This window comes from Oncorhynchus mykiss, chromosome 26, assembly GCF_013265735.2.
Source record: "Oncorhynchus mykiss isolate Arlee chromosome 26, USDA_OmykA_1.1, whole genome shotgun sequence".
In the NCBI taxonomy this organism is placed as follows: domain Eukaryota; kingdom Metazoa; phylum Chordata; class Actinopteri; order Salmoniformes; family Salmonidae; genus Oncorhynchus; species Oncorhynchus mykiss.
The window spans coordinates 45,283,072-45,304,807 of NC_048590.1; the positions used below are offsets into that span (position 1 = coordinate 45,283,072).

At 43.2% G+C, this 21,736-nt stretch overlaps 2 protein-coding genes and 1 non-coding gene across 3 annotated transcripts in view; 1 reads left to right on the forward strand and 2 right to left on the reverse strand.

The window, feature by feature from the left end:
• LOC110514694 (chondroitin sulfate synthase 1) overlaps positions 1-12,371 on the reverse strand; it is an 87,727-nt gene extending 75,356 nt beyond the window's left edge. Inside the window, exons 1-2 of the mRNA XM_036963293.1 lie at positions 11,588-12,371; positions 8,150-8,645 (exon numbers count right to left, since the gene is read on the reverse strand). Coding sequence (XP_036819188.1) covers positions 8,150-8,645; positions 11,588-11,898 — 807 coding nt within the window. The 5' untranslated portion in view covers positions 11,899-12,371. The remainder of the gene's footprint in view (positions 1-8,149; positions 8,646-11,587) is intronic.
• trnaa-ugc lies at positions 8,765-8,837 on the forward strand. Its single transcript has one exon. It is a non-coding gene; the product is annotated as a tRNA-Ala (tRNA).
• A 566-nt stretch (positions 12,372-12,937) lies between the features above and the next one.
• LOC110519300 (selenoprotein S-like) lies at positions 12,938-19,217 on the reverse strand. Its single transcript, XM_036963928.1, has 6 exons — positions 18,776-19,217; positions 16,657-16,788; positions 16,220-16,326; positions 15,167-15,256; positions 14,645-14,717; positions 12,938-13,897 (listed from the first exon to the last, which is right to left on the reverse strand). Exons 1-6 carry the CDS (start codon positions 18,867-18,869, stop codon positions 13,815-13,817), a joined length of 579 nt encoding a protein of 192 aa, XP_036819823.1. The 5' UTR covers positions 18,870-19,217; the 3' UTR covers positions 12,938-13,814.
• Between the last annotated feature and the right edge of the window lie 2,519 nt (positions 19,218-21,736).

Sequence of the window (21,736 nt, forward strand, 5' to 3'; positions counted from 1 at the left end):
ACAGTATGAGAGAGAGAGAGAGGATGGGACAGTATTAGGGAGAGAGAGAGAGAGAGCATGGGACAGTATTAGGGAGAGAGAGAGAGAGAGAGAGAGAGAGAGAGAGAGAGAGAGAGAGAGCATGGGACAGTATGAGAGAGAGAGAGAGAGAGCGAGAGAGCATGGGGCAGTATGAGAGAGAGCATGGGACAGTATGGACAGTATGAGAGAGAGCATGGGACAGTATGAGAGAGAGCATGGGACAGTATGAGAGAGAGCATGGGGCAGTATGAGAGAGAGAGAGAGAGAGAGCGAGAGAGCATGGGGCAGTATGAGAGAGAGCATGGGACAGTATGAGAGAGAGCATGGGACAGTATGAGAGAGAGCATGGGACAGTATGAGAGAGAGCATGGGGCAGTATGAGAGAGAGCATGGGACAGTATGAGAGAGAGCATGGGACAGTATGAGAGAGAGAGCATGGGACAGTATGAGAGAGAGCATGGGACAGTATGAGAGAGAGCATGGGACAGTATGAGAGAGAGCATGGGACAGTATGAGAGAGAGCATGGGACAGTATGAGAGAGAGCATGGGACAGTATGAGAGAGAGCATGGGACAGTATGAGAGAGAGCATGGGGCAGTATGAGAGAGAGCATGGGACAGTATGAGAGAGAGCATGGGACAGTATGAGAGAGAGCATGGGACAGTATGAGAGAGAGCATGGGACAGTATGAGAGAGAGCATGGGACAGTATGAGAGAGAGAGCATGTCGAGGCATTGTACAGTAAAGTACAGATGTGGGCGTTTGACTTCCTGTGGATTCATCTGGCAGGAGGAGAAGTCCTGCCTTACCTTGAAATACTCTGAAATACTGGTTCTCCTCCGAAAGAAAAACAGACTAAAAACCAACAAACATGTTGTGAAATCCAAGAGCCCCCCCTTCCCTCCCACTTGCTGCCTCTCTGGGATGAACCCTAACGTGAGATTGTGTAAATCATGCAGTCATATCATCAATGGAAGACTTGGAAGGTGTGGATCTTCAAATTAGAATCTCCCTCTCTCCCCTAGGCAGGACACCCTTTGACCTTCCTAACATCATTTCAATGGCGCATTTGATTGGAGCATAACGCTTGTAACACCAGGGTTAACTCCTTGCATGTGCCACAAACCAAATAGTGTGGTCCAAAATCATTATTATAAGATGTGCAAAAATGACTGTATGCAGAAATGTTGACGGGAAATGACCTGTAATACTAATACAATTCTTTAACAAGTAATACAAAATAAAAAATAATAAAAAGTAGGGGTCAATTATTTACACCTGAGTTTTCAATACCTCACCTTGCGAGTACTACGGCACTGAGTCTATTTCTAAAATGTTTGAGTTGGAGAACACATTGGGAGGGATCTTAGACCATTCCTCCATACAGAATCCTTCCAGATCCTTGATATCCTTCATCTGTGCTTATGGACTGTGCTCTTCTATTCACACCACTGGTTTTTGAATGGGGTTCAAGTCCGGAGATTTTGTGGCCAATTAACCATTTCTTTGGGGATTTTGATGTGTGCTTGAGGTTATTGTCTTGATGGAAGATCCACTTGCGGCAACCAGGTGTATAAAATCGAGCACACAGCCATGCAATCTCCATAGACAAACATTGGCAGTAGAATAGCCCGAACTGAAGAGCTTTCAACGTGTCACTGTCATCGGATGGCACCTTTCCAACAAGTCATTATTTTTGCTATTGTGAAGTGGAAACGTTTATTAGCAACAACGGCTCAACCAAAGTGGTAGGCCACACAAGCTCACAAAACGGGACTGCCGAGTTGCAACAGGAGATACATGAAATGGGTTTCCAAGGCTGAGCAGCCCCACACAAGCCTAAGATCACCATGCGCAATGCCAAGCATCAGCTGGAGTGGAGTCTATTTTAGAAGAACAGAATAACACACTCTGAGTTGTCCTGATGTCAGGCCCTGATCTGGCCATCCCAAATGGCTGCGGGCTACACTAGTTCATTTAGCAGACAAGGTTTGCTTAGAATTCCATGGCATTATTTTATAGTATGAAGAATACAACTGAAGAAAGCTGAATAAAATATCATATTTTCTTCAGACGAGTTGAGGGAGTTGAGCACATGCAGCTATTCTGTGTTGAGAGGTTAACAAAGAAATAGGTATCTATACGTGTCATTTACAGTTATTAATGTAACTTTAGTTGTTCTACAAACGTTGGGCTATAGGCTGCATGAAGCGACTCTAATGATGATTTGAAAAAAGTCATGAGCTCTGCTTTGTTTTTCCATGCCAGCCAGGTAGGCTGTACTCCTGTTGTAAAGAGAAGCAATGTGCTTCATATCAGGAACGTTGAGAATATAGTAGGCCTGGCCTTTAGAAAGCTGATGGGATCCTCCTCTGTTTAATGTTTTCTCACACAGTTGCATAGCCTATAGAAATGTTGTGAACATGAGCTCATGGGCTCTAATGAAGAGTATCATTAGATCTTCCATTACATTTACATTGATGTCTGAGTGATTAGAGGGACAATAGAGTGCTGAGTACCAGGCAGTTAGCCAGTTTGGTAGGTTACTAATGACCAGCAGCAGCATCTGAACTTGGAGAAGCCTAACTACTGTGACTAAATGGTCACGTGGAATTTGACTGCCTTCATGACTGGTGACCGCAGGTTGTAGCAGTACAACAACAACCCTAGGCTCCTTAGTTCCAGTGAAGGGAACTCTTAATTCTACAGAAATGACATTCTAGACAGTTCTTTTCTTCCAACTTTGTGGCAACTGTTTGGGGAAGGCCCTTTCCTGTTTCAGCATGACAATGCCCCTGTGCAATAAGCAAGGTTCATACAGAAATGGTTTGTCGAGATCGGTGTGGAAGAACTTGACTGGCCTGCACAGAGCCCTGACCTCAACCCCCTCAAACACCTTTGGGATGAATTGAAATGCCCACTGCGAGCCAGGCCAAATCGCCCAACATCAATGCCTGACCTCACTAATGCTCGTGGTTGAATGGAAGCAAATCCCCACAGCAATGTTCCAACATCTAGTGGAAATCCTTCCAAGACGAGTGGAGGCTGTTATAGCAGCAAAGGGGGATGAGATGTTCGAGGAGCAGGCGTCCACATACTTGTAGTGTATGATAACAGCTAGTCTGACAGAAACCGCTGGGTTCTGTGGCTGTGATAGAGGGTAAATAGACTCAAAGCCCAGTGATGGTGGTTCTGCTGCTCTTTCTTAAATCACTGGAGGGCTCTTCTAAAACACCATCTGGATAATGACTCTCAACACTGACTCACTCGTAGTGAAGGGAGACATGGATGCACAGCTACCATAGCAACTAACTCCACAGGCAGGCATTACTGAGGAAACCAGAGATGGTTCTGTGGTCAGGGAGTGAGACCTGGGCCTATACAGACACAATCACGTGACTCAGGACCATATTTCACTGTGAGCCCATGTGATTATTTGCATCCATCCATCCATCCATCCCCTCCATCCCACCCCTACACCCACCCCCTCCACCCATCCACCCCCTCCATCCCACCCCTGCATCCATCCCACCCCTCCATCCATCCATCCCCTCCATCCCACCCCTGCATCCATCCACCCCTGCATCCCACCCCTCCACTAGTTAGTGGGATGTGTTTTATTAGCAGTACCACAAAGAGAGGCTTTGTGTCTCACATCTAAGACTGGACTCCTAGATGAATAATAAGCCTTGGTTTGGGTCACACCTCTTTCTCTTCCTTCACCACATTAAATAGACTAATGTACAGACATTCATTCAAACGCTCCCACAAAACACACTGTCGGTGGCTTGGCTGACCAAACAACTGCCTCTTATTGAAGGAATACATCTTCAGAAGAAACTTTGAATGTGTATTTTAGTAGTAAAGACCTCCACTGTGATGTCAGCAAGGTTTCCTACCAACGGACTGAATCATCAAAATGTGGAAATGGTCTGAGATTTCAGACAATGTAATGTTAAACAGTCATTTAGATTCACCATGGAGATGTGATGAGGAGAGAGGAAGGGATGGACAGACAGCCAGACACACACACACTTAGGAGGAAGAGGACAGAGAGACACACACACACACACACTCTCACTGATATTAATGATGCAGTTGCTTGGCTCCGCTCTCTGTAACTAGATAAACAATAAGCTGTAATTAAAACGCACATCAAATGGCTGTTTAAAAGTGGCCCCAGGCCAGTCGTAAAGGTGGCTGGGACTGAACTCTGTATATGAGACAGCAGACATGTCTGTCTCATTCCACCTACCAAACCAGATTAATTAGCAGCTTTAAAAAAAAACAGATGCTGTGTTTGACCAATTTGTTCACAGGCCTGATATTATATGCAGATTTATTTGGATGGGAGAAATGTGCATTTAGCTGCATGTCTCAACAGTGACTATGGGACCCGTGACTTGATTTATGGCTAAATGACTAACTGAAGTGAAGAATGCCAAGTTAACCGTATGGTGGGTGGGTGCCGAGCCTTGTGCCTGCTGCCAAAATACACAACATACTGTTTCCGGTAGTTTGCAAAGGAACCCAGTGGACAACTGCAAACTGAACATGTCTTGTTATGGTTTACAAACTGGTCAATAAACACACACACACGGCACACACACACACACACACACACGTGACTCTGGGTCATAATAACCTTGATATCAAAGGACCAGCGGGGCACCGGGGCGTAAGCGAACGCACACGTCAGATCAAGTGGGCCTAATGAATAAAGACATGAACTGATCGACAGTTGAATTAAGAGTCTGACAGTTCCCTCTCTAGTCTCTGTCTAATGCTTGTGAGGAGGACAGCAGCACGGAAGCTCCACAGTTACGGTGAGATGAACACACTAACAAAGGATGCCAGTCAGAAAACAGGCACCTTTTGCCAAGCTGCAACCCATAATCTCTGATAGCCGAAATTACCCCTGCAGAACCTTGTTAAATTACGCCTGCAGAACCTTGTTAAATTACGCCTGCAGAACCTTGTTAAATTACGCCCGCAGAACCTTGTTAAATTACACCTGCAGAACCTTGTTAAATTACGCCCGCAGAACCTTGTTAAATTACACCTGCAGAACCTTGTTAAATTACGCCTGCAGAACCTTGTTAAATTACGCCCGCAGAACCTTGTTAAATTACGCCCGCAGAACCTTGTTAAATTACGCCCGCAGAACCTTGTTAAATTACGCCCGCAGAACCTTGTTAAATTACGCCCGCAGAACCTTGTTAAATTACGCCCGCAGAACCTTGTTAAATTACACCCGCAGAACTTTGTTAAATTACGCCCGCAGAACCTTGTTAAATTACGCCCGCAGAACCTTGTTAAATTACGCCCGCAGAACCTTGTTAAATTACGCCCGCAGAACCTTGTTAAATTACGCCCGCAGAACCTTGTTAAATTACGCCCGCAGAACCTTGTTAAATTACGCCCGCAGAACCTTGTTAAATTACGCCCGCAGAACCTTGTTAAATTACGCCCGCAGAACCTTGTTAAATTACGCCCGCAGAACCTTGTTAAATTACGCCCGCAGAACCTTGTTAAATTACGCCCGCAGAACCTTGTTAAATTACGCCCGCAGGACCTTGTTAAATTACGCCCGCAGAACCTTGTTAAATTACGCCCGCAGAACCTTGTTAAATTACACCCGCAGAACCTTGTTAAATTACGCCCGCAGAACCTTGTTAAGTTACCCCTGCAGAACCTTGTTAAATTACGCCTGCAGAACCTTGTTAAATTACGCCTGCAGAACCTTGTTAAATTACACCTGCAGAACCTTGTTAAATTACACCTGCAGAACCTTGTTAAATTACACCTGCAGAACCTTGTTAAATTACGCCTGCAGAACCTTGTTAAATTACCCCTGCAGAACCTTGTTAAATTACCCCTGCAGGACCTTGTTAAATTACGCCTGCAGAACCTTGTTAAATTACGCCTGCAGAACCTTGTTAAATTACGCCTGCAGAACCTTGTTAAATTACGCCTGCAGAACCTTGTTAAATTACCCCTGCAGAACCTTGTTAAATTACGCCTGCAGAACCTTGTTAAATTACGCCTGCAGAACCTTGTTAAATTACGCCTGCAGAACCTTGTTAAATTACGCCTGCAGAACCTTGTTAAATTACGCCTGCAGAACCTTGTTAAATTACCCCTGCAGAACCTTGTTAAATTACGCCTGCAGAACCTTGTTAAATTACGCCTGCAGAACCTTGTTAAATTACGCCTGCAGAACCTTGTTAAATTACCCCTGCAGAACCTTGTTAAATTACCCCTGCAGAACCTTGTTAAATTACCCCTGCAGAACCTTGTTAAATTACGCCTGCAGAACCTTGTTAAATTACGCCTGCAGAACCTTGTTAAATTACGCCTGCAGAACCTTGTTAAATTACGCCTGCAGAACCTTGTTAAATTACGCCTGCAGAACCTTGTTAAATTACCCCTGCAGAACCTTGTTAAATTACGCCTGCAGAACCTTGTTAAATTACGCCTGCAGAACCTTGTTAAATTACGCCTGCAGAACCTTGTTAAATTACCCCTGCAGAACCTTGTTAAATTACCCCTGCAGAACCTTGTTAAATTACCCCTGCAGAACCTTGTTAAATTACCCCTGCAGAACCTTGTTAAATTACGCCTGCAGAACCTTGTTAAATTACGCCTGCAGAACCTTGTTAAATTACGCCTGCAGAACCTTGTTAAATTACGCCCGCAGAACCTTGTTAAATTACGCCCGCAGAACCTTGTTAAATTACGCCTGCAGAACCTTGTTAAATTACGCCTGCAGAACCTTGTTAAATTACGCCTGCAGAACCTTGTTAAATTACGCCTGCAGAACCTTGTTAAATTACGCCTGCAGAACCTTAAATGGGGTTGATTTTAGAACAACGCACGTTTGAAAGCAAAAGTCTGAAACAAGGAAGTTTGATTGCAGTATAAGCGGGAAAAAAAATATTGTTTGGCCAGAAAATAAAGTTGAAATTGATTGAGATACAGTATATATGAAGCACACGTTGTGCTATGTAAATTAATATTTAACAGTGTAAAGACATTTGTTTATTATAAAAAGCTAAAATGTTGAAACAAAAACCTGCCATTGAAAAATGAGGTTTCTACATTGTGTACCTATTGAGATGCAAAACATTAGAATTGTACAGGGTCTCTTTAAGAACGTTGAGTTTGTGGGTGACGACATGCAAGAGATCAGTCATTCACTCATTGGTGTGATCCTTCCTCTGCTGAAGAAGCCACCCCTTTCCTTTCTTTCTGTGCCTCTAATGTGTAGTGGATAGAATGGTGAAGTAACCAGGCTGTTAGCTCGCTAGATAATGAGGTAACATGACGGAACAAGGTGTAAACATTCATGGTTTACGAATGCAAAATGCAGCCCACCAATCCCACCACAGGAAGAAACAAATATTGCACCAGTAGTATGGGTCACATCGGTTTACCTGTTTGTGTTTGAAACAGTCCATCTTCTCTGTTGTAAAGGTGCAGCCATGACAGTAACGAATATGTGCTCGGTTTTTACTCTACGGTAGGTCACTGGGGAACGACGGTACAGCAAACCCTAATCATTACAGCAATTAATATCGGACTCATTTTTCTCCTAGACGCACTGGCGCTCCCAAAATAACATGTCAGGTCACACAGAAAAATATTTACAGTGGGAGCATATGCAACCAAAATGGCACTTCAGAGCCCTGGTCTCAGCATAACTTAATGGAATTGTCCCTTTCTTTCATCTGTCAAGCAATCATATGGTCACATGAATAAGATGTGAATAGTAAATCTGCCAGGAGATAGTCTAAGGACTGCCTACTGAAGGTGCCAGATCTACTGACTATCAACTTATGCCCTTGACACTCTACTGTGGTGTGTGGGAAATCCACTGCATGATGTCCTTCACTTCACAGAGTACCTCAAACCAAGATAGGCGTCTTGTTGGCGATTCCCCTCACATTTTAGTACACTTCAGACGGACTACATTGAAGGTTGTTTCTACCGACTACATCCTCATTCTCAGATGGTTTTCTACCCAGCCTTCTCTTGTATAACACCAATTAAAAAGAACCCTTCAAAAGCAGTGATAGATGGACTAACTGCAGTATACAATACGACCAGCCGCCATCTTTGCTCTTACCTCGTAGGACCAGACACACTGCACGCCGGCAAACCTCCGCACGCAGCGGCCCACCTCAACGTCTTCATGCGTGGTGTACATCTCCTGCAGGCACTGGCCGATGTGAGGAACCATCCGGCGCAGCACCTCGCGGCTCATGATCACGCCGGGGCCACCCATGCAGAAGTTCTCACCGGGCTCCAGCGCCAGCTTGCCCAGCTCGTCGCGGGCGCCCATGCCCGTCTGGCCCAGGAAGAGGGCCTCGCTGCTGTTGAGCGAGCGCAGGAAGCCCTCCAGGCGCTCGCTCTTGATGTACACATCATCGTCGGCCCGCATGAACCACTCATATTGGTCCAGGTAGTGATCGTGCATGTACTTGAGCATCATGAAGGACTTCTTCTGCGGTGGGTAGGAGTCGTCCACGTTGTGCAGCGCCACGATGGGGATGGGGATGGTGGTGTCCGAACCCTCGCTGGAGAAGAACTCCACATGGCCCGGGATGGTCTGAGCCCACGTTCTACAGAGAGAGACACAGGCAGAGGTCAGGTACTCTATAGGATGGAGAGTGGGTAAGAGTACTAACACACACACACACACACACACAAGTCTGGGCCCACGAAGGACATAGATAGATGGTCCCATGTGGTTCAGTTGGTAGAGCATGATGCTTGCAACGCCAGGGTTGTGGGTTCAATTCCCACCAGGGAAAACGTATATATATATATATATATTCACTAGAGGTCGACCAATTAATTAGGGCCGATTTCAAGTTTTCATAACAATCGGAAATCTGTATTTTTGGGCGCCGATTTGCCGATTTTTTAAAATGTATTATTATTATTATTTTTTACACCTTTATTTAATATTTATTTAACTAGGCAAGTCAGTTAAGAACATATTCTTATTTTCAATGATGGCCTTGGAACGGTGGGTTAAATGCCTTGTTCAGGGGCAGAAAGACAGATTTTGTCTTGTCCGCTCGGGGGATCTAATCTTGCAACCTTACAGTTAACTTGTCCAACGCAATAACGACCTGCCTCTCTCTCGTTGCACTCCACAAGGAGACTGCCTGTTACGCAAATGCAGTAAGCCAAGGTAAGTTGCTAGCTAGCATTAAACTTATCTTATAAAAAACAATCAATCATAATCACTAGTTAACTACACATGGTTGATGATATTACTAGATATTATCTAGCGTGTCCTGTGCTGCATATAATCTGACTGAGCATACAAGTATCTAAGTATCTGACAGCACTTTTGTGCGTTTTGCCAGCAGCTCTTCGTTGTGCGTCAAGCATTGCGCTGTTTATGACTTCAAACCTATCAACTCCCGAGATGAGGCTGGTGTGACCGAAGTGAAATGGCTGGCTAGTTAGCGCGCGCTAATAGCGTTTCAAACTTCACTCGCTCTGAGCCTTGGGGTAGTTGTTTCCCTTGCTCTGCATGGGTAACGCTGCTTCGATGTGGTGGCTGTTGTCGTTGTGTTGCTGGTTGGAGCCCAGGGAGGAGCGAGGAGAGGGACAGAAGCTATACTGTTACACTGGCAATACTAAAGTGCCTATAAGAACATCCAATAGTCAAAGGTTAATTAAATACAAATGGTATAGAGGGAAATAGTCCTATTAATAACTACAACCTAAAACTTCTTACCTGGGAATATTGAAGACTCATGTTAAAAGGAACCATCAGCTTTCATATGTTCTCATGTTCTGAGCAAGGAACTGAAACGTTAGCTTTCTTACATGGCACATATTGCACTTTTACTTTCTTCTCCAACACTTTGTTTTTGCCTTATTTAAACCAAATTGAACATGTTTTATTATTTATTGGAGGCTAAATTGATTTTATTGATGTATTATATTAAGTTCGAATATGTGTTAATTCAGTATTGTTGTAATTGTCATTATTACAAATAAATATATTTTATTTATTTATTTAAATCGGCCGATTAATCGGTATCAGTTTTTTTGGTCCTCCAATAATCGGTATCGGCGTTGAAAAATCATAATCGGTCGACCTCTAATATTCACTACTGTAAGAGTCTATTAAATGACTAAAATGTCAAATAGATGGAGGAACGTCATGTAATAACAGCATAACGTGTTATAACCTGTATTTACAAGAGGTCCACTGACTTGAGCCCACTGAGCCCACTGACTTGAGCCCTACCCAACTGAGCACTAGTAATGTTTCATTGGGATATAGAACTGTATTTGAGTGGGGAATCTAGTAATTAACTAACAACTGAGACACTGCACTGAAAATAAACTAAATGGGACTTTACTTTGGGTCCAAAATAAAGACATGGGAGTGGATGTAACTGTGATAGATATCTCCTTCTCAGGTCTCTAGACGTTCATCATGATCGGTCCATTGAAAGGACATTCGAGGGAGACTAAATAAACTACTCTACTAATTCATCTGATTGAATACAGATATACTTGTATGTCTTTGCAGATGTGCAAACACATTTCCCCTGAATTATATTGAATCTTCCACATGACTGGACACATGAAAAGATAGCACTGTTGAGTCTGCAGGCTGTCTTCTCGGTCCAACCCATAATTTCATAAAACCTTCAGCTTCACATTCACTGCATTTCAGTCGGGCCTAGATGAAAGACATTTCAAGGCTAATGACATTAACATTCCCTCTTTCCAAACAGACATCTCTACATTTAGAGCTATACTAATAGCATCAGTGATAGTCTACTACGAAACACCTACAGAAACCCCTCACAATTGGAGATATCTTGCATGGAGCCATTGCCTACTCAATCTAATTCAAAACTAGCCTACCAAAGAGCCTACGCAGCTCATCTGATGGCAAAACCATCACCACAGAATGATACAGCTCAATCGTGAAGCGAATGTGTTCAGAGTTGGCAAAGGCCTGAAAACCTGAACAGAAGAGTTTGCCTATTGAAGTATGATTTTTGTAGGGTAAATGTGGGTGTGAATGTTGAGAGCATGTTATAACATAGACCCTGTAACAAAGACTTCTAAATGTCACTTAGGACAAGTTATAGTGACTGTATATCATCTATAATAGTATATCCAACAAGGTTTTGTCTTGGCAACTTCTAGGACATGATCTGCCTAACGTGAGGTGTTTAATAGCTCACAAGAAAAAGGTCTATCATAATACAGGCCACAGCCACACATGGCATTGATACACTGTTAAATGGCGACTAGCAACATTTGTATCGATTAGATTAATAACAATTTTGCATAAGACTTAAGAGTGTAGGCAACATTGTTGAAATTCGGTATCCCTATTTGGCAGAAAACTAGCAACAATATTTACATATGTAAAATGTAGGCTGACAATTTCAGAATGGGGAGAGGAATGAGCAGAACTGATGCGTACAGAAACCCTGGGACAGAAAACTAATAGCTGAAAATGGTATCTTGTTAAAGAGAAAAAGCAACATTCCTTCTATTTCTACACATAACTTACCTATGTGCCGCGATGGCGCGGTTATTCAGGTACTTCTGGGCAGTCATGACGCCGACGTAAAGGAAATTGTTGGACCTCGGAACTGGCTTCTCGGTCGCCGAAAATCCGTTATCTTGCGGGGGCCATAATATCCCACCGAATTCTCTCCTCAGACCTCCGTTCAACCCGCAACCGGCTGGGTTCGCCTTGCGTTTCTGACCGGATTTCTTCAACTCCGTAGCCTTCGGTAATATGAGTCTGGAAGCCAGGGTGAACCCGACAACCAGCCCCAACAGAACACTAAACCATGCTCTTCGGCTTCGACCTGCCATTCCCCAAAACTTGACCCAACTCCGATTTGCCTCGTAGCCTATTCTCGCTGTTGCCAACACAGCGTCTTTGTAAAGCAATATTGGTTCAATTGTTTCTCCCTCATAAAAAAACGGGGTTAACTCGCTCTCATGGTAGGAAAGCCTCTTTCTTCTCCAACCCGCTTTTGGTCCCGATGTAAGCTGGCTGCTGCATACGTAGCAGTCTCCATAAACCCACCACCTGAACGTACACTCCTCTCTTCATGTGGCCCTACTAATCAGCAAGCATTCCGTCGCTATCAATAAATGACAAAAAACTGCGACCTTCAACAAAATGTATGGTTTCTTCTTCGCCCAGAGACGCGTAGCCAACCCATTCTTTCCACTACCTCGCCATTGTGAGAATGTCGAAAACGCTTAGTAGCAACGCGGCTTAACTGTGTGATTTGACCTAGTGGATACTCCGTAGGAGCGCTCTGACTGGCTGGGGTGTGTGATTACGCAGTGGTCTCAGCTTTTTTTCTTCCAGTATTTGACGTGCAAGTCTGATCACAAGCTGAGAATGCCCTGGTGATGAGCCGGTGAAAGTGAAAGACCATGCATGCAGACGTGCAAAAAAGTACAGAGCAAGCATTGTTGAACCTTGAAATTAAACGTCAGCCGAGTTAATATGCGGCACTGAGAGTGAAATGAAAAAGCAATCTCTGAGACATAACCGACTAGGCCAACCACAAAATGCTCTAGAACTCAATTAATGTAAATGGTGTGCAGAAAATTAACATAAGGCTTATAATGATTGTATAAAATTCTTATCAATTTAAGAGCAAGACTACAACAATGTCTATGACAGCCATAGAAATCAGTGCGATCTTACTCAATACAGTTTAGAAACTATGTACCTACACCGTTATGATTGTGGCTTCATTTACATTACACTGCCGCCATCTAGTGGGCAACATGGAGTTGGCAGGTGTATGATTACGCCACTGGACCAGTACATTAGCTATTGTGTCTCGTCACAGTCAGCCTCCCTAGCAAACATCACAGATACGTAGACAACTTATCTATAATATCTTTATTGTGATAAAAAGGTGCAGGTCAGTTTATTTCTCAGTAACTAAAATTGCTTGATGATCATTGATATTCCAATAAATAACACGATGACTAACGGTTACATCTGATTTATGTAATTGTATAAAAAGCAGTATGGTGCACAGCACTACTAAAGCCATCTGGCTAGCATCTACTCTCACAACATGAAGCCTTGGTAGGCAGCGCACATTTGAAAGTTTACACAGATGCCAACCCCAAAAGAAGACAAGAAAACACACATACACTGAAAGTCATCAGCCAAACCCACTGGCACAGGTGCCATTTACAGGAATAGCATCATTAGAAACTGTCGTACTCAGAAGTCCTTCTCGGGTGTCCTGAAATAAGATGATTCAATAAGCCAAAATTTTAATGTGGAAACAAGACAATCGTTTTCAACACTGGTTAGTTTGAAGTTGTCCAAAGGCAGTAAAACAGAAAGGATCCATCGTTATCATGTGGCAACACATTGTATTTTTTGACAATGCTAATATTACTGAGGCAACATGATCTAAAACACAGACAGTTGTGAAACCAATCCCTAAACCCAAACACAGAGAGTAACAAATAACAGATTGATTTAGATCAATAACTAAGAGGGCTTTGAGATTGCTGGCAGCTTCCTTCAGTGGGTCAGTGTGTGTGACTCGGATGGGTCAAATATCAGAGTTCACAGGTCACCTCAGAGTAGGCACAAGTCACACCTAGCCACAGATACAGGGTCAGATATTTCTTCCATCCTCCTAATAGTTCATGTTAGGAACGATAGTAGGGTATTCTGATCCTAGATCCGGGTTAAGGGGGAGATGTCTACCCTGAGCCTGTGGCTCTGACCTCCTTTAACCTCATCCGCCGCCAGCTGACGGCCCTCTCCTTCCTGGTCTCCACGCACAGGATCCACCTCCCTCTCCGCTCAGGGGATTAAAGCCTGAAATACACACAGCAGGGCAGAATGTAGGTTACTGGAACAGAGAGGAGATGGAGGACGCCAGTGTCACCTACCTACTACTTAAAGGAGCAACGTCACAGTTTAGCCATTTTTTTTAAAGACATTGTTTGGATATCCCCCACCCCCAAAAAGCTTAGTACTGCTTCTTACCGGATCATAATCCAAAAAACATCAGTTGCAAGGATGGACATTTTGTATCGCTAATGTTTTTGAAATACAAAATATTAGCAATATTATCTGTTTTCCTGCATCATAATACAGACAGATGTACATAACTAGCAAGACCAACTAGTTGCAGTACAAAGGTGCGTTGCGCAGTGTTCAATTGTTTTTCTTTTGTGGATTTCATTCCTTCGTTACTACTGGTATGTACTTTATATTTGGCACCATTTGCAGGTGGAAATGTTAAATGTATAACATTTGAATAGGTTTCAGTAAGAATAGCAGTGCTTTTAATTTACAGTAAGATTAGTGCCTTGCATGACTATGAAAGTGGCTCATCATTGCATGGAGGCAGAAACGGATCTAGTAGGATTCAGAACCTGTTTAATTACTAACAGTGAGCATGATGTCTTACGTTTTATTATTGGGTCACAAGGGAAATACAATCATAAAAATTATAATTACACTTTTTGTGTTGCTTACACACCCTCCCAGCCATTACAAACATACCTCTGGAAGCCCCCAATTACAATACTGCTCTCATCATCAAATATGTCAACATACCACTGCTCCGTAGGGGCTTCTTGTCAGTCTTTGCTTTCAACACTGTAGTCGATGTGCTGGCCTCTTCAGTGTTCTGAAATGTTACATCATAATAATAATAATTATGAGCTAGTTTCATGTACAGACAAGAAACCTCAGATTTGTTCATGGGTTTCATGTAAGCACTACGACTTATGTAATATGTCTGAGACAGGAGTTTCTTCATGGTCAGGATGGACATGGTCAGGGAAAACTCTGGGTGCTAATCACGACTTATCACAGCCAAGAGATTTCTCTGACCCTGTGACCTGCCGTAAAAAACTCCTGACTCTGCCATAATATCTATCAAATGATGCATTTACTTTGCATTTTATGTATGGTGGTCCTGTATGAATCAGTTGGTAGAGCATGGCGCTTGCAATGCCAGGGTTGTGTTCGATTCCCAGGCCCACACATATGTAAAATGCATGCAAGTCGCTTTGGATAAAAGAGTCTGCTAAATGGCATATGGTATGTAGGCCTATGATAGAGAAGGCAGCTTACCTGGGCTGCCTTTGCTTTTCCTCTGTAACTCCTCCCCTCTTTCATGCTGTCATACATCTCAATTTTCTGTTGTCTCTTCTCCTCCTCCAGCTATCAAACAAAAGACAAGTACCAAAAAGTCTTCAAGATCAGATTTGGCAGGGACAATGGGCAAACTTGGTTATGGTGCCTGGGGTTTCAGATCGGTGTTAAAGGCCCAGTGCAGTCAAAAACGTGACTTTCCTGTGCTTTACATATTTATTTTCACACTATGAGGTTAGCATAATACTGTGAAAACAATGATAATGCCCTTTTAGTGTGAGAGCTGTTTGAAAAGACCGCCTGAAATTTCCGCCTGTTTTGGTGGGACGGCGTTTTGGCCTGTCTGGTGATATCACCAGGCGTTAAATTAGTTAATAGGCCAATAAGAAAGAGTTCCAAACCTCTCTGCCAATAACAGATAGTTTTCCCCTCCCAACTCAGACAATCCTAGCAAAATTCTTACTTGAGAAATTGTTCTTTGCTAAGAAGCCATGGTCTATGTACGGTCCGTCCCACGGTCTATGTACGCCATGGTCTATGCACGGTCCGTCCATGGTCTATGCACGGTCCGTCCATGGTCTATGCACGGTCCGTCCATGGTCTATGCACGGTCCGTCCATGGTCTATGCACGGTCCGTCCCACGGTCTATGTACGCCATGGTCTATGCACGGTCCGTCCATGGTCTATGCACGGTCCGTCCATGGTCTATGCACGGTCCGTCCATGGTCTATGCACGGTCCGTCCATGGTCTATGCACGGTCCGTCCATGGTCTATGCACGGTCCGTCCATGGTCTATGCACGGTCCGTCCATGGTCTATGCACGGTCCGTCCATGGTCTATGCACGGTCCGTCCATGGTCTATGCACGGTCCGTCCATGGTCTATGTACGGTCCGTCCCACGTCTATGTACGGTCCGTCCATGGTCTATGTACGGTCCGTCCATGGTCTATGTACGGTTCGTCCATGGTCTATGTACGGTTCGTCCATGGTCTATGTGCGGTCCGTCTATGTGAAAGGTGTCACTTTATACCTGTTGTTGTTTCAGCCTGAAGAGGGCCGCCTTGGCATCCAGCTCCTCCTGCATTCTTCTCCTGGACGCCTCCAGTGCCTCTTGTCTCCTCACTACTGCATTGGGATCTGCCAGATATTTTTTTTTTTTTTAAGATTGGATGATATTACTGACTCCATTAATTCCATGGCATTCCGAGATTCCGTTCCTGATGTGTCAGTCGCCTGGATGGAATGAGAGCTGGCTCTAGCCTGTGAGTGCCAGTTGGTTTCTGCTTTAGCAAGCTTGTCATTGTCTTGAGAATATGTGGCATTGGAGCTGCAACAAGAATGCTCATGTCCTAGGTGTGTGTGTGTGTGTGTGTCTCTGACGGTGTGTCTGCATAAGAGACTAAATGTACTTGTGAAACTCAGTGACTTCCTTGGTTAAATAAAAAACTATTGGTTACGGCCACTCACCTTGCACTGCTCCAGACGCCGAGCTGCTCTGTCCCTGGCTGGCTCTCCTCTTGCTCAGGTGCTGGACCACCAGGTAGACCCCCACACACATGAACAACAGATACCATCCATATTCTGCCACCAATGGTCCGACTGTGGACAGGAAGGGAAATTATGTTGAGGTCTCAACTTAGTATTGAGTGTAAAAACAGTAGAAAACATCAGGTGCAATTTAGATTTTTTTTTGTGCATTAGTAGCTTTTCTCTTTTAGCCATGTCAGCTAACAATTTTTAGTTTAAGCTAACTACCAACCAATCTAAACAAGTAGTAATCCTGGCCGAATACGGACCGGGCATGAAGGGAATGTGCCCATGGGCCCTGACCTACAGGGGGGCCCTACTGATTTTGTTAGTCATGCACACTCATATAATATTAACATGGCATAATTAATTACAAAATGTGTATAATTGCAGGGGGAAAATGTTGATCCACTCCACGGCAAAATGGGTAGAAATTGCAGGAAATAAGCTGTGAAACTGCACATTTTTTCTCTGTCCCATGGCAAAATGATTTGCATGAAATGTGTTGTAACATTGCAAAGTTCTCTCCATACCAAAGCGTAGAATAGCAGAAAACTTGCTTTATTTCACTCTACGGCCCCTCTACGGCAAAATGTGTAGAACTGCAGGAAATTAACTTAAAAACACTACATTTTCTTCTCCAACATCAAAAGGGGGACCACAAAAAGTGCCTAACAGATTGTGAACCCAAATGTGTAAATTTGGTTCTAGAGGGGGGACAATAAATAAAACACATATTTGGTTAGGGTGTAGGGGCAGATTAATGTCATCTTGTTTTCAGGTGATTTGATTATCTACTTACTTTATTTAGACTGATCAGTGTAAAAATGCTCATTCTTAACAATGGGCTAAAATACAGGGTGATTAATGTGATGTCAGCAATAACACAACTGTTATTCCAAACAATTATTTTATTATTCCACTTCTTCCCAATGTTGCCAGTGTAATCACAGATTCAAAATCTGATATGACTACTTGGGTCTTTGAAAATGAATTGTACGAGGCTATGTATTTTTGCAGCCATTCATGGACAGTCTTGAATAGATCATACAAAAAAAGCATTGCTATGAAATGTTCCAGGAATCAAATAAATGTCACATTCTAGTATGGGGCACATGCTAGGCAGAGATGGTAGGGGGACTCAACTCATAAACACATATTTTGTCTACATAGAGTAAGATGATGGCCAGAACCCATATTGATATTTATTAGATGTTTCCTTGAAGGTTGGGTGATTGAAGCAGGAGAAATGAAGCAGGAATTTATTCGAGACCTATTTTAAAGAGAATTCACCCAAATTACAAAATACTGAAAACGTTTGTGTCCTTACCTTGAAGGCAGTCTATGGACAAGGAGACTACAATCTAGGATTTGGTTACCCACTGCCATCAACATTAGAATTTCCTGTGCAAAGCTTTGGTGTAGTGATAACACTCCCGTACTTTCCACCTGAGAACAGGGATCAATCCCTGCTTTCAACCTCTCCACTGTCTCACATTTGCCTGTCTCCCCATCTTATTACTGTCTGAATAGTGTCAAACATTTTTTTTTTTAATGTTTAAAAAAATATTAGCATACTTTACATTTCAGCCACCCAAAATCCCAAAGTCGTAAAATGTTGTGTTCATTCAATTTTCTAAGCATCCTGATTCCTGAATACACCGAACCGGTGTTATTTGTTACCCTGGTCATGGGCCTAAACCATGTCAAAATACGTAGAATTGCAGGAAAGAGCTTTAAAACAGTAACATGTTCTCCCATCTAGGAGTGTGCCAGGGGAAATTAAATTCACATAGCTTGGAGTTATATTTGCTTTCTTCAAAAGTTGGCAGCCCTGTCAATGAATGAGGCGTCTCTGTATCTAGTTATTTTGCTAGCGAGCTACTGTAGCTAGCCATCTTAGCCTACACTAGCTAAACTAGCTACAACCACTGCTACAACATTAGCTAGCTGCATTATTAGCTTTAGTCTTTGAAGGATATCTAGCCAGGCCAGCTAGGCTTGGTAAACAAGCCAGAAAACTGACAGATGTGCAGCTGATATTAGCTAGCCAATTTACCAGTTTGTTGCAGGAAACTTAAATCCTGGTTTCCAAGGGGTGTCTTCTGTATTTCTGGTCCACCTTCGTCCTCAATGGTAACATCGTCATCCATTTCTAAACGTATTGGTGACTCTATAGTCCTCTAATTATGCGTTTCAATGTCACCACAGCTCCAACTAGCTACTTTTCCATGCTCCGTGAGTTGACAAAAAGTGCAATATCCTGGTCTATGTGTTATAAACACCAACCCAGTAAAGATGACGTGGAAGCCTCTCGTGCTTCTGAGCAAGACACCAGTCACACACGAGGTGTCGGCAGAGTCCAATAAATGTCGATGTGCAGGTTTACAAGGTAATTGAAGTAGTTATGTACATATAGGTAGGGGTAAAGTGACTAGGCAACAGGATAGATAAGACAGTAGCAGCAGCGTATGTGGTGAGTGTGAAAGTGTGTGTCAATGTGTGTATGGCGTCAGTATGCATGTGTGCGCGTGTTGGGGTGTCAGTGTATGCATATGTGAGTGTGTGGGTAGAGTCTAGTGTGTGGGTAGAGTCCAGTGTGTGGGCATAAAGTCAGTGTAAAAAATGGTCAATGCAGGTAGTCTGAGTAACCATTTGATTACCCCCACAGCATGATGCTGCCACCACCGTGCTTCACCTTGGGGATGGGGACAGGTTTCCTTCCGACATGACGGTTGGCATTCAGGCCAAAGACTTTAATTTTGGTCTCATCAGACCAGAGAATCTTGTTTCTCATGGTCTGAGAGTCTTGAGGTGTCTTTTGGCAAACTCCAAGTGGGCTGCCATGTGCCTTTTAAAGAGGCGTGGCTTCCATCTGGCCACTACCATAAAGGCATGATTGGTGGAGTGCTGCAGAGATGGTTGTCCTTCTGGAAGGTTCTCCCATCACCACAGAAGAACTCTAGAGCACTGTCATAGTGACCATTGGGTCACCTCCCTGACCAAGGCCCTTCTCCCCCGATTGCTCAGTTTGACCGGGTGGCCAGCTCTAGGAAGTATTGGTGGTTACAAACTTCTTCAATTTAAGAATGATGGAGGCCACTGTATTCTTGGGGACCATAAATGCTGCAGAAATGTTTGGGTACCATTCCCAAGATCTGTACCCTGACACAATCCTGTCTCGGCACTCTACGAACAATTATTTCGACCTAATGGCTTGGTTTTTGCTCTGACATACACTGTCAACTGTGGGACATTATAAAGACAGGTGTGTGCCTTTCCAAATAATGTCCAATCAATTGAATTTACCACAGGTGGAATCCAATCAAATTGCAGAAACATCTCAAGGATGATCAACGGACACAGGATGCACCTAAGCTCAATTTCGAGTCTCATAGCAAAGGGCCTGAATACTTATGTAAATGTGATATTTCTGTTTTTATATAATACATTTGCAAAAATGTAAAAAAAAAACTGTTTTCGCGTTGTTATTATGGGATATTGTGTGGAGATTGCTGAGGATTTGTTTTTATTTAATCCATTTTAAAATAAGGCTATAACGTAACAAAATGTGGACAAAGTCAAGGGGTCTGAATACTTTCCGAAGGTACTGTAACTGCTACATATCAATACAGCATTATGTACTGAACAAAAATATAAAGGGCAGGGGCAGGAGCAGGGGCACAGCCATGAGTGGGCTTGGGAGGGCATAGGCCCACCCACTTGGGAGCCAGGCCCACCCACTGGGGAGCCAGGCCCAGCCAATCAGATTGAGTTTTTCCCCACAAAAGGACATTATTACAGACAGAAATACTCCTCAGTTTCATCAGCTTTCCAGGTGGCTGGTTTCAGATGATCCCGCAGGTGAAGAAGCCCTATGTGGAGGTCCTGGGCTTGAGTGGTTTCACGTGGTCTGCGCTTGTGAGGCCGGTTGGATGTGCTTCCAAATTCTCTAAAATGACGTTGAAGGAGGCTTATGGTAGAAAAAGTTACATTTAGATATCTGGCAACCGCTCTGGTGGACATTTCTCCAGTCAGCATGCCAATTGCACACTCCCTCAAAACTTGAGACATCTGTGGCATTGTTCTGGTGACAACTTTACATTTTAGAGTGGCCTTTTATTGTCCCCAGCACAGGGTGCATCTGTGCAATGATCATGCTGTTTAATCAGCCTCTTGATATGCCACACCTGTCGGGTAGATGGATTATCTTGGCAAAGGAGAAATGCTCACTAACAGGGATATAAAAAATTTGTGCACAAAATTTGAGAGAAATAAGCTTTTTGTGCATAAGGAACATTTCTGGTAACTTCTATTTCAGCTCATGAAACATGGGACCAACACTTTATATGTTGCATTTATATATTTTTCAGTAAATAATTTCCCATGTTGCATTTTACTGGATTTTTCCCACCCGCAATATGAATATCGGGTGGCGACTGAGGCGACCAGGTGAATTTTCCATACCAAAACAAAACCATTTGCGAACCACTGCTGGATGTTTAGCATACAACTGTTTCCTTTTATCTTAGTTCAATTTGACAAGGTAAATAAAATGAAATAAAAAGGTGATTAAAAAAACGAGTTCCCTCAGATAAATAGATTAGTGTTACATACTGTTTTTTGTTTTAAGCCTTTCACAAACCTTATCCCTAAACTATCCCTTAACCCTATCCCTAACCATTCAGAATTAATGCCTAAAATGACATTTTAGTTTCACTTTGTGTAGAGTTTGATTTACAGCTAAGATAAGGCACCACATGGCAAAATTAAAACGTTGTGATGAATTCTGCTGACAAATTCTGTCTGCAGCAGTTTTGTCACCAAGTATCACACATTTTTGTGCGTTCCTGAAAATAAAGGATTTACTAGACAGCCCTTAGTTGTTTTTTCATTGTCTTGAAGGAATCATTTCTGTGATCGGTTTATTTGTAATCTACTGTTTGTTATGTTGCTGCAATGTTTCATTGTCAAATAAGATCTTTTTTCACAAAAACATAAGCGAAAGTGAAACCAGAAA

Coding starts and splice junctions, on each gene's coding strand:
- LOC110519300 (XM_036963928.1), bottom strand. CDS start 18,869: ATGGATGACGATGTTACCATTGAGGACGAAGGTGGACCAGAAATACAG. Junction 14,718..15,166: donor GAAAAGCAAAGGCAGCCCAG/GTAAGCTGCCTT, acceptor GTAACATTTCAG/AACACTGAAGAGGCCAGCAC. Junction 13,898..14,644: donor GAAGCCCCTACGGAGCAGTG/GTATGTTGACAT, acceptor TGTGTATTTCAG/GCTTTAATCCCCTGAGCGGA.